The sequence below is a fragment of the Etheostoma spectabile genome, chromosome 16, assembly GCF_008692095.1.
Source record: "Etheostoma spectabile isolate EspeVRDwgs_2016 chromosome 16, UIUC_Espe_1.0, whole genome shotgun sequence".
Classification (NCBI taxonomy): Eukaryota; Metazoa; Chordata; class Actinopteri; order Perciformes; family Percidae; genus Etheostoma; species Etheostoma spectabile.
Window position 1 is genome coordinate 1367811 of NC_045748.1, and position 13654 is coordinate 1381464.

The following is a 13654-nucleotide window of genomic DNA, read 5'->3' on the forward strand; positions in this document are numbered from 1 at the left end:
GGGGGGCATACCCCCAGACCCCCCTAAGGAGTCCCCCATCCACCCACATATACCAAATCCCAATTTAAACCCTAAAGGATAAAGACCAAAAGAAATTGCTTTGTACGCGGCAAAATATGGGTTGCCCCCCCCCAAATCTCACTCCAAGGTTTTTGGAAAAGTTGGCAGCCCTGAAACACTGTTGTTATTGCGCTTCTGGTACTTTTTTTCCAGCTTCTTTTCAGCCTCTGTAAAATTCGCTGCAGCACAGTGACTCCACGTCTGTTTCCGTCGTTGCACGTCAGCCGCAGCAGCAGTAGGCTCTGCGCAGCTGTACTCACTGGTTGGCTGCGTTTGACTCTCGGCTGTGGGAGCCTCTTCTAAGTGGGTAAGCGAGCATCCGGAAAGGGTACCTCCTATGGGGAGAATCTTAGGCTAACAAGCTATCACCTGCCGTTAGCATTCCATTGACTCTCATTTATTTTGGCATTATTTTGACAGTGAATAACTGTATATCTGAAGCATTTAATGACTCTATTTGTCCATTATTTATTTCTAAAGAAACACAACAATGTATAAAAGGCTCCATTACCTTGTATCTCACGTTATGGATCCGTAGCAGACGTTTTTGTAAAAATAGGCTAACAATTGCGTCATAACCACTCAACTTGCTGTCGCATAGTAGACAAATTACCGAACAACACAGGAGAAGCTCACAGGCCGTTTTGACTCACATTAGCTGTTTAACTTGAATTACTAATGTTAACTAGCATTTTAGTTAGCAATAATTAGCCTGTGCCTATGTTATCTCCTAACACACATAACACTCTCTCTGCAAGATTCTCTTCCTCCATACGCCGTATGTCCTATTACAGCATCATTCTATGAAAAATTTCATCCATTTTGACTTTGGAGCAGCGAGGAGCCACCCCTCTCTCCGTGGAGGCGTGCATTTAAAAAATTTGCAAGTACAATCTGTAGTTTGTACAACAGCCGTAGAGCCGGCAAAAGTCTGATGACTTTTGCTGACAAACGAGCTCTGTATGCTGACAACATGTAGGGAAAGTAAACATTGTTCATTGCATATATCACACATATTGTAATGGAACAAAGCAGGCTGAAAATCTGCAAAGTTTCCCTTTAACCCAGTTTCCTTATTGACATACAGTCAGCTCCATTTTGGTGAATATTCCCCTGGTATTGTTGGCTTATTTCATTCCCTGAGATGGGACCACGCGCCCACCTTCCAGGTGAGATTTGATTTCCTTATGGATTCACAAAACAGCTGAACTCCCACTGAGATTCCTGCTAATTTTGTCTTCGTTGGAGCTCTTACAGAGCTGTATGCCACATGAATGGCCATTGTGACTGTCAGGAGGATCTGACATTTCACTGCAATTACTTTTCAGAATGAGTCATTTGCTATGTTTAGGAATGAAGACAGAATCAACAGCAACACCTATGGGAAATTATACAGCACATTTTATGCACAAGCAAATGATGAGGCTCAATTTAGAAATGTTTATATTTAGTTTATGATGAGACTGAATGGAGATTTCCATGTCTGTACTGAAAAATACTGGAAATTCAGATCTGGTTATGCAGAGTGCAATTAAAATGTTGAAAGGTTAGCCACCTCAGAGGAAAGCCATTACTGCGACTGGATGCACATATCTATCTGCCATGGTAATTTGCAGGTCAACAAAGCCTTGCATTAGCTCAGGGCTATCTGTAGCACTAATGATTTCCTAATCACAGAGGAGCCAGGGAGTTACAATTTAAAGATCAGAACAGCAAGCAGCTACAGACTCCACACCCTGTTCAAAGCTGTCTCTCAGCCTCCCTCTCCACAAAAGGGCTGCTGATTGCGAGGGGAGGGATAAAAGGATTGTAAATCAGCACATTCAAAATCAAAGAGTGCACTGGAAGAAGGGGCTGCAAGTATGAGTGAAGGGTGCAAAAGAAGTGAGAGTGGTGTTAATAAGGACAGGAAGAATGAGGAGGATTTGTACTGATGAGGAGGTGGCGGTCTGGTGTTGTTGATGGATTTAGTATTTGGGTGTTTTGTGTACTGTTAGTGGTGGTGAAAGTCATTGTGGAAGGGTTGCATTGGGACCAAGTAAATGGACGTGTTTTTATTCCTAAACTGCAGTTGTTCCAAGTTCAGTTGTCAAGATACAAATGCAGGACAATGTGATTTTCCTCTTTTTATCTGGTGCATGTGTTTTTGTCTCCTGAAGCGACGAACATAGCTTGCCTTATTTTATATCAGAGCTGCTTCTTTAGTACAGTCCAATCAATCTGAGATGACAAAGCACAAGCCATTTAACAAAGAGGACAATCACAAAAGTAAGGAAAGATGGAAAACATTCGATGAAAGCATCTGTACTACGAATCATGATCAACATGCCCTGGATTTCTTTCAGTTACCCTGCTTCACTTACCCTCACAACCGTGGTCCTGCATAATCTGAGTCACCATGGTGAACAACTAGTTCAATCAACCCAGGGTTTCCCAATCCAGCGGCGCGCGTTCACATAAAAGAGACGGTGTTTGCAAAGCATGACCAATCGCAAACAACTACTAGAGCTGCTGATTTTACATAAGAAGAGCAAACTATAATTCTACACAAATATGAAGAACGTAGACACGGTTTTACAAGCAAAACTCAATACAGTCGCTGCTTCTGAAAACAGGAAGGAAAGCTGGCAAAAAGCTGACGCTGTAAATTCGTGAATCACAATGATTATCAATATCACTTCCCCATCAGTCAGGCAAAAGATCTCACCATAATTACACTTGCTTTAGCTTTTTATTTCAGTTGCAACCCTGGCAGTGGGAAGCTGGATCGCGAGAGCCATTAAAAAATATAAAAACATAATTCAAACCGATTTTGCGTGAGTGTTGCGCATTGGCAACACACGGCTAAACAAACTGACAACTATACCTAATTCCCTCCGCTGAAAATCTCTCATAAAGATACCCATCGGGAATGTTAACGGGGTTGTCAGTCTCTAAATGTTTTAACTTTTGAGAGCGCACCTCTCGTTCTCTGCGCAACAAGCTTTTTCCTTTTTTACTCACCGAGCTCCACCCATTCAGTCTCTGGCTCCACTGGATCTTCTAAGAACTACAACACCGTTATCAATCAAGTATTGATTGGTCGTTAGGCGGTGCTTTTACACCAGTTGATCTCTGATCTCCAACTTAACCTGCTTCCGACCAGGTTAGGCGTTCAGCGTAAGTTACCACAGCGATTGAACCCGGTAACAACTGATCTTGCTTCGTAGTACAGGCCTCTGTTTTCTGTGGAGTGGATTTGTTTTACCATGTGGTATGGACAGCATATCAATGTAAGATGGTACCAGTTAGCATCTTGAAACTCAGCTTTTCAGGAGAGTACATCAATTAAAGAGAGGACCAGCTCAAGATTCTTTCACATTTTTGAATAACGCATCCTGTTTCTCACAACAGCAAAAGAATTAAGCCATGGAACTGTCAAATATAAATAGTAATCAATTAGGTCAGCACCGCAGCTGCGTGTACATCCATTCTCCAGATTGTTCTGCAAGTCAGGGAAACCTCACTCACTTCAGCCTAGGATTGTCTGTCACATAAACACTCTTGAGATGCAACCGCTGAAATGGTTCAACCCATAACCAATTTCTCTAAGCCTCACAGACACTCGAGTGAAAGACTAATAAAAAATAAAAAGGAAGCTGATTTCAATAGTAAGAATAGCAGAGGAAATTGGTGCTTCATGGCACGAGGAGGTCCAGTGAAGAGGCCAGATACAAAGTTAGAATTCATTTCCTGAGATAATTTTAACATAGAGTTCATTCAAACCATTCAGACAAGCAGAATTTTAATAAGGTTAAAATAATGGCTGGGTCTCAAATTACAGCTCTACATCTTTGGCGTTGCATAGATATCGTCCAAACTTTGGTTTGCTGAGGAGCAAACCCTGTCGATCACAAGCGAGACAAAGCCAGAAGCTACATGACGCCACTGCTGCTTCCCTGAACAATAACACGGTATAGCTTTACAGTTATTTAGAGACATTCATAACATGGCACCCTTAGGCCACTTGGTGCAGAAAATGGAGGAAAACCTTCTGCTCATTCCGGTTTCAAAGTAGAAAAGTGGGCTTCAAAAACTTTGCTCCGTTACCTGGGGAAAGCTAACTCAATGTTCCTAGGCCCTTGAGCAAGGCACACAACTTCAGTACCTCCCCCAGTCAGGACCAAGCATCACAATGATACATTTGCTCTAAAGAAGAAAAAAAACAATATCTTGCTTCTGTTTTCTGGCTTTCCGATGGGCATCAGTTGTATTCGGAGGACAGATCACATCAAAGCCAAGTGCCCTGTAGAATACGGTTTGTCTACCATATTGGAAGTAAGTCGGTGGAGTCGTGATACATTAAACCTCTGGCCTCTGTGTTTCCCATCTCTCTGGGCACAACGGCTCTCGCCTCAAGTCACCTCAATCATGGCTACCGCTGAGGATGAACTGCAGATGAGTAAGCTTCTGCCGGCCGGCCGTTATCAGTACCCATCAACCCTTCTGATGCGACAAGCTGTTATCACTGCCATCTTCTGATCATGTTGTCCGACCGCTCCATTAGCTCTGGGTAATTGTTGAACGCTCAGTAAATAAGAGAGCTGATGATCCAGTCTGGATGGGAAAGACACTGCTGGTGTTTTCAACCATCAAAGTTGTCGAAGTAATGAGGTCAAGTAACAAAGGATGAGAACATGGAACTGACAAATAAAAATACATGTGGTGTGCTTTAAGACCACAAGAATGTGGAACCTTGGATTTATTACCTCCTCCAAAGGAAATTCTTTGTTTGTCAGCAGCAAAAAACTACTTACCTGATTTTCATAAAACTTTGTGGAAAGGTGTAGCATGGGCCAAGGAAGAACCCATTCATTTTAGAGCGGATCCAAATCACGGGGCAGATGGACAAATTATTTTTCACTTTTGTTAACAATGCAAGATTTTGCATGGCCTTGGGGGGGGGTGGAGGTGCACTCTCCAAGTGCCCTTCTTGTTTTTCTTTCTATTAAAGCAGCATCAGTGTATTTTTATGACTACTTGGTGGTAAAAGAACTCTACAACATGCTCACAGAAACACTGCTCTGATATTTCTTTTCTTCATAAAGTTCTATTGCTACCATGTTGTAAAATATATCCAGTAGACACAAAGAAACATTACCTTTGGTTTGGAGTGGGGTTTGTGTCCATGTGAGGAATGTTTGTCTAATATTCAGCCTCCTTTAAGCTCTGGTTTGGTCATCACCAACTGCTAAAACATCAGCAGCTTTTTTTTAACTGTTAAATGTTTTACTTGCATTACCAGGTAAGTGCTAACTTTGTCCATCTGCCTTTTTGTTGCTGGGCAGGCATTGTACAGTGGGTTAATCAGCTGTTTTGGTAAGGTTGAGGAGAAAGTCGACTGGGAAACGACCAACATTCTTTTTACCTTGGAAATGGGATGACTTCTTTTGTGTTTTAGAAGTAGGCTGAAGAGAAAGGGATCGGTTCAGGGGTAGAACAGCCAATCACAAGCCATCAACAAGAAGCCACACTCAGTCAGTCAGCCTTTCCAGATCCTTGCCCAAGCTGCAATGACACTGTCACAAAAGGCATGCAGAGGCCATTAAGCACATGTTGCAACTTAAAAAACACACTACTTCATGTATTGGTACTTAATGCTGGTAATGGATGTAAGTCTTCCATAGCCGGGACATCCAAATTGAATGTATGATGAAAGTAATTTAGAAAAAAAAGTGGTCTGGTGATTTTAAATGTGGAGGCTGCAGACCGTAGAGAGGGAAAGAACTGCGGCCATGACTTCATCACTTCTATCTGTCCTCTGGGCATGTAACCGCGGAGGAAAAGCACATACAGTGAGCACTTTTTATTCAGGTTTCCTTCAGAGAAACAAAATGGCAACAAGTATGCTGAGGATCTACTGGTGTGGAGTGAGTTAGATGCTTACTTCACATAGAAACTAACCACCTCTGTTCACCAATTCAGACACTGAATTAGATGGCAATCCAATGTTTTACTGATATTTGTGGGACTTGTTCGATCTGCTGACTCTTCTGGGAGTCTTCTGATGTCACTGCCAAGGAGCTAAGACTTAGTCAAGAAAAGAGACCTGAGGCCTTGTATATTTTATGAATATGCTGTGTCCTGTGTGTCAATAATGAGATGTTTCTGATTTTTGTTGTTAATCACAGACTCCTTTTTTTATTTTATTTTAAGAAGCCGGGTTACATTGGAGTATCAAGGTCTAGGGGTCCTTTATGTTGATGATTGTCCTGTGAAATCATAGAGTTCCTTAGAATTCATGACTTTGATTGATGCAACGCCAGTATTTTTAAGGGAAGGGTCTTCCACGGCACTGATTATTGATCTGATCTCTGTTACCACATCTACCCAATAAAAATAAATATTAGGACACTCCCCAAAAATGCCCAGAACACCACCACACACTCCTTTTTAAAGGCACAAGGGGGCATGCATTTACTGTTGAGGCTTTGTTGTGCGCTCTGAGGGCCAGACTGCAGGGCTGTTTGTGCATATGTATGTCTGTGACAGGATAGCTCTATTTCTGGATGCTAATAAAGTCCCTTTAGGGCAGGATGTTTAAATTCTAGCTTGGGTACTGAGAGGAGCTTGTTAACTTGAGTGTAATAGAACAAAAATGAGGGTCCACATTAGAAACAATAGGAAGCGAATAAATCACAGCTTTTTTTATTTAGTATTTCCATCAGCAAACAACACAACACCTGGACAACACCTGCTCTGTTACCAAGTATCCTGGTACATAATAAAACCAGGCTGCATTTAGGTTTTTGATGTGATAAACATTTTACCTTTGAGATTTTTGCCACGTTTGATCTCAGTCAAAAGTACAAACAACACTTACTGCTTTTTTGAGGAAAGAAGACTCCTGGTGGTATGAAATATATTATGTCAAAAAAGTGAGTGAAACGAGGGAAACAGAAACAACACAGAAACTATTCCATAATATGACAGCAGAAAATCTGTATTGTGTTGTCCTGTTTCGGTCTGTTTAGGTTCAGTTGCAGTCTTTACTCATAATCAGTTATTTCTTGCACGCCGTTTGTGACGTAAGACAGGATAAATGAACACATTAGGCACAGAAGTGCATCATGACTTTCCCGCTGTGGTCCATGGAATGCTGATAATGTAAGATGATGTCACCAAAATTGTCAGTCTTTGAGTTACCTCATAATCACAGCTCTTGGTTTGTTTGTATTAAGTCAGTGGGAACACACTTGGAATTGTCCAAGTAAGAGACAATTATCTATCTTTATTTTTCTTTCCCGGTCCAAATGAAAAGTACAGGTGTTAGGGCTCCCATAAACTAAAGGGGATTTAAGAACTATGATATAGCTGTAAACAAACTATTTGTTCTGTAAAGATATAGTGGAGCAATGATGTCACACTACCCCTGTTTGTGTTGTAATCTGAGCTTCTCTGTTTTGTTTGCCAGTACTGCCGCGTGTGCATGTCAGTGCATGTCAGTGCATGTCAGTGCATGTCAGTGCATGTCAGTGCATGTCATTGCATGTCAGTGCAGGCTTTGAAAAAGCGCCGGTATTTGACGAGTTGGAACGGTGTGAAGGCAATCCCAGGCAACTTTCTGAATATCAGTACAAGAGGTCAACCGATGTAGGTTTTTCTCTGGCCGATTTTTAGAAATCAGGGTCAACCGATGGCAGATAAATGCTGCCAATGTATTTTGCTCAATATGTGCTTGTTTTTAATCCTCTATTTGAAAGATAAAATGTAACACTAATAATTACTTAAGATACACAACATTTCTCAACAAAAACATTTATTGAACACTTCTCCAATCTGCACTTGTATACTTAAATTAAAAAATGTATAATGTAAAAACATATATTGTATAGATAATGTATAAAGATTAAATTAAACAAAACAGGTGAGAAGAAAATAAACTGTCAAATAAACTTTTCAATGAAAAAAATCAAGTTTAGCAGCATTTTCTGTTTTCTCCAAGGAACTTAGCTCCTCCAAAGCCACTGGATGAGGTCTGCTCACTCTGCTGGTAACTGACTCTATGGGCAGCGTGCGTCGAACACGTGTTCCACAACAACAACACTAGGCTGCCCGCAGATGCGCCTGCCTATTAATCTGCTTGATTACTCTGATTTCACCCAGTGCCGATTATGTAAAAAATGGCCGGCTGATTAATCAGCTGACCTCTAATCAGTATAGCACCATTACGTCCAATGATTATTTTCACATTTCTGAGAAAGGCAGACTTTTGTGCCAATGTGACGTCTTTTAAATTTGAGAAAAGTACTTGTACGTGTCTCTAAACAACAGACTGTTCCCGACATAACACCGGCCTATTTGTGCTTTTTATCGGTTCTTACTCTTGTCTCTATCTCTTTGTCTCTCTTCCTCTCAGAGGGGTGGTTCAGCCCATAACTGCGGACAGCTGAAGGTGGGACAGGTGATTCTGGAGGTAAACGGGGTTTCCATGAGGGGCCGCGAGCACAGGGATGCAGCACGCCTCATCGCTGAGGCCTTCAAGACCAAAGAGAGGGACCACGTGGACTTCCTTGTCACCGATTTCAATGTGGCCCTATAGCTGAGTGGAGTGAGGACAGGGACTAAGGCAGCAACAAGAGAAGAAGTGTTCGAAGACAACATGAGAAGAGGATAATCAAGAGTCTATAGTTTCAAATGGCACAACTCTTTTGGATGGACTTAAATGAACCACCAAATGATTTCTGAGCCTTCCAAAAAAAACACCCTTGAGTCTGGATACACAAAACTCCCATTTACTTCTTCAAGGTATTACTTCAGCCATGGACTTTGTTCAGGATTCTCCTCAACGTGTTACCTACCCACTGTGAGACATTATGCACTAAAATGGAATAGTAGTGAAACGTATACCTTTCCTTCGTTCTCTCCGTGTTAAAACTTGTGGATTTGAAACCATTGGAAACCCCGCTGGAACTTCTAGTAGCACTCCCATGTCTCATGGTCAGTTGATTTTATTTTGTTTTTGCTGTCACCTGAGAGACAACTGCAAATCCAAGCCTGATCCGTGCTTGACTTTACAAGCTTGGATTTGTCAATGTAAAAATGAACAAATGTAGATACAGATGCAAATATACTGTACACATAAAGATACTCCTATATCAATAATGAAAACCCGTAACCTCTGTTGCATCATCTAGATATAATCATATATTTCAAAGTAGATGATGAGGATAATTCAGGCTGTCCTGGTGATAAGGGATTCCACACATTTTACAGCGATGCTACCGGCCTGTCTGCGTTTAACTATCCCATTTCACAAAAACTAAATGGATAAAATCATCTCAGGCAAATAAAATTACACTTTACCTGCTCATGTTTGTTTGATCAAAAGACGTGTGTATAACAGAAATCTTCATTTGGGGACCGCTTCCCATTTCCTTTCCACTGCTCCATGTGTGTCTGTATTGTTTGAGACTACGTCCACACCAGCCTTTTTTTAAATGATGTGAAAACAACATGCGTCTACAATATGAACAATAAGAAGTGGCTAAGTCTCTGCTTCTTTTTTTAAATTCCCATCAGTAAACAACACATTTCTGAGAACATCCGCACTGTGGCCAAGTTTCCTAGTACACACTAAAACACGAGATAATCAGATTCAGTCACTTTAACAAAAATGTCATGTGTTGAAAACACTGAATCAGAGATGCGTTTTTGTTGTCTTTTTGTCCATTTTTGTGTGGAGGTACTCTCAGAGGGGATACAGTCTCTCAGCTTTTCCCTCAGAACGTTCAGCTTTTCTCGTGCTACTCTGAATATCAATTGATGATTTTCATTTTGTAATTTCATAGCTTTAATTATTTCCACCCTGGGGGGGCTTGCCGAAGCCATGCTCAGTGCAGCACTTATGCCCAAGAGCGGAGTAATGAGACATTTAGAGGACAACACTGCCAAAGATTTGAGACACATGTTCACACATGGAACCCGTGCACACACGCACACATTAATCCACTTATAGAAAAGCTATTAGGAGATAAGCAATCAGGTGAAGTGAGAGATGGAGCGAGAGAGGAAGAGAGAGAGAACGAGAGAGTGACAAAAGTAACAAATGAGACGTAATTGCAGTTGGGATGATTTGCTTCCTCTCAGGAAGAGTGCATGTGTGAAGAGGAAGTACAGCAAATATCCTCCACGTGTCACTCCAGAGACTCATATTAGGCTGCAGGTAGAAATATGAAGTCATTGGAATAATTAATCCTGTGTTCTGTGCTTGGATCCGTGTTGTGCGTCTGTCTGAAGTTAATAGATGAAAAGAGAAAAAAAGATGCTCAAATTAAGGAGATGGCAAATAAAGACGGATGTAAATGTCATTCAGCTGCTTTATGAGACAAACTCTCTCACACATTCGCGCACACACACACACACAAACACACACACTCCTGAATCATTCTGGTGACAACTGAGAGAGAGAGAGAACAACACATTCATGCTTTCTTTATACATATTCACGTATACGTATATACTTTTTTAAAGGCCATACCCACATCCTGTACCTGTAATACCAAAATCATGACCCCAACATATATATTTTATTAAATAATCTAGAATTTCTTAACAGGCAAAAACCTGCTGAGTTTTTTCACAATCTATCCTTCAAAAGTAAATTGTGCTATTGTTGTAGTGCTCACTTTACAAGTGACAAGTAAGAAAACAAAAAAACGACCAACTTTATTTCAAGTCAAATTGATTTTTCTAAGCACATTGAAAAAGTGCCGTATTGTCTGGGGGGGTTACACAAACCCACGCAGGACTCAAAGGCTATTCACTGATGCCCGTAAACGTCCCACACTAAAATAAGAAAAGAAAAAATAAATGCAGAGGGCAGCGTCTTTGCAGAAACAGACACCACAACACCCTTATAGTGGTTTAAAGGTGATCATTGAGAGGGATTGCTTTTGTATTAGTCTATACATTGCTTATTTGCATTGCATATTATACATTTAAGTTATTGCTGCTTTAAGGAGTTACTTAACACCAGACGGCTACCGGAGCGCACCACGACTTTACATATTTTGTAGAAATCTAATTTTGTTGTCGGAAAACTAACTTTTTCCAACCAACATGCAGTTAATTTGTGTTTTGGCACAGGATCAGGAAACAAACATATTGTATTCATATTACTTTAAGTTTAGTGAATGATTAAATTACTTCTGCCTCACAGAAGGAAGAGTTAAAAACATGAACATCAACATTAAAGTAGTGACTTGATTCAACTGAGGAAATGAATTACGATATGTAAATCTGATGGTTTACAAGGAAAGGCCAACCTGGACCTGTAAACCATACCAAAAGTTCCATATTAAACTCAAACGCATCAGTTTATATCTGAGAGAAAAGTAGAAAGGCTCTCATTTATATACCGTATCCAAAGAGTTTCTGTCTCTAAGATCACTGAGGCGATTGTGTGCATCCATTAAAATTGATTTGGAGAAATGTTAACTGCAATATTCAGGGCGTGATAAAATAATATCTGGGGGAAAAAAATATACTCTCGACTGCCACAACCAATCTAAAAATTCAGGATGCATCAGCATGTGTGTGTACATGAGTGTGTATGTGTGGGAGATAGAATGAGCTAGATAAGAAGACAGATAGAAATTGAGACAGATGAGAGCTGAAGTGTGTCCTCTCAGTGTAATTACTCACCGTCAAACTCATCTGGAAGATGAAGGCCTTGGTTTCCTCAGTTCAGCCTTTTAACATCACACTTTCAGAGGTAGGACAGGAGACGAGGAAGGAGGAGACCTTTGTTTATGCCTATGTCAAACACCGACGTGACCGACCTTTTGATGGAAAATAATGAAATTGTTAAATCTGTCCAGTGAAAACCACACACACCACATCTCTAAATTTGATTGTGTATAGATTTTACTTTAAAGATTATTTTTGGGCTTTTCCGCCTTTAATGGACAGGACAGCTAGGTGAGAAAGGGGAGAGACATCATCACAGGTCAGACCCGAACCCTGGACCTCTGCATCGAGGCATAATAAAGTATATGTGCGCCTGCCCGACCCACCGACCCACCCCAGCCACGAGCTTTTACTTTAAAAGGGGTTCAGGGAATTACAACATTTTATTTATGACTAATAAAAACCTTTGGATTAATTTTCAATGTATTGTCACCATCAGGGTAACATGTTTAAAATGTTCAATACTCGTACGGATATAATAACCTTCAGTACCAATACCAAAAGAATGCTTAGGCTACTACCTTTCTAGGAATTTAAAGATATACATTTTTTTTAATACAAGTTTATGATTGACTAGAAAGACTAATAACAACGATGTGCTAGTCTGTCTCTCAATACTTTCTGACTTCTCTGCCGTCTCTGGCTCTAAACCAATTGCCTCCTACTGAAAATGTACATTTTCAAAAAAGAATCACAAAAATATAGAATGGCATACAGTTTGATTTTTTTTTTTTTAAGTCTCAGTAAATTCCTGAAACAGCTGGGAAAAGTAGTTTTTAATCAAACCTTAATTAAAGAGGACTACATTGTTCATTTGTTGGGTACAATCTTCAGCTGCAGAGTAAAAGACATTTGGCACTCTAGTGACTATTGACAGCAGCTGGGTGGTGTGTGTGTGTGTGTGTGTGTGTGTGTGTGTGTGTGTGTGGGGGGGGGGGGGGGGGGGGGGGGATTGAGTCAAGATACACTACAGTGTGTGTGTTTATGGTAATGAAGGGATATGTCACTCAGTGCAACAGTGTGAGCTCACTGATGTGTTTCTCACAGTGTTGGACAAAAAAGTTCAATGGCACAGATGAGTCAGAAAAACATACCAAATGTGAAATGTTGTCTACACAAGAACTTTGCCTAAATAAAGTCTAAAATTTAAAGAATTATTATTTATTTTCCAAACTGAGTACATTGCGGACCAGTTTTCTTAGTGCTAGGGACACATTTTGGATAGTTACAAAAAAAGGTATTAATGTTTGACATAGTTTTTATAAATCCTCATACAAAGCAGATTTCCGGTAAATGAAAAGTTGACAAATACAGTTGCAAACGTTATTTTGTAGAATCCCACTAACTGAGATAAACATTTTCCGGCGGTCCAATCCGCTACATGTGTCCGTTGATGCCAAAGTTCCACTGAGCAAGACACTGAACCCCTCCGTGCTGCTGGCTGCACCCTGCTCAGGTGAAATGTAGATAAATGCAAAGATGTCTCAGAGAAAGTCAGATGTGAAAGCTGATGAATAAAGTTCTGCAGGAAAAGAAACAGCCATTGTTACACAAACCTTATGCATTTATTTAGACATTTTAAAAGCCAATTTTAACTGCAGAATTATCCCTCCAGCAACTTTTTCGTGAGTGAACTCCATAATGACCCCCTCTTGTAGACATTGTGTCGATAGCGGCCCGGCCCTCTCCTTGACCTGATATTAAAGGGCCACGCAGGAGAGAGGGATGATGGAGGGAGGAGATGGAAGCCACCGACAGTCTCGTTAATCACACGCCGAGAGAGGTGCTGGCCTTGACTCTGACATGACACGACACGACAGCTCAGACGTTGACTTGTTTCTCGTGCTGTAGCAAAGTGCGACGG

General features: G+C 40.8%; 1 protein-coding gene across 4 annotated transcripts in view; it reads left to right on the forward strand.

Moving 5' to 3' along the window:
• Positions 1–12518, forward strand: part of whrna (whirlin a) — a 300442-nt gene extending 287924 nt beyond the window's left edge. For all 4 annotated transcript variants that reach the window (XM_032539554.1, XM_032539557.1, XM_032539556.1 and 1 more), the window contains one exon: positions 8459–12518. In XM_032539554.1, the coding sequence (XP_032395445.1) occupies positions 8459–8641 (183 nt within the window). In that variant the 3' untranslated portion in view covers positions 8642–12518. The remainder of the gene's footprint in view (positions 1–8458) is intronic.
• The last annotated feature ends 1136 nt before the right edge of the window (positions 12519–13654 follow it).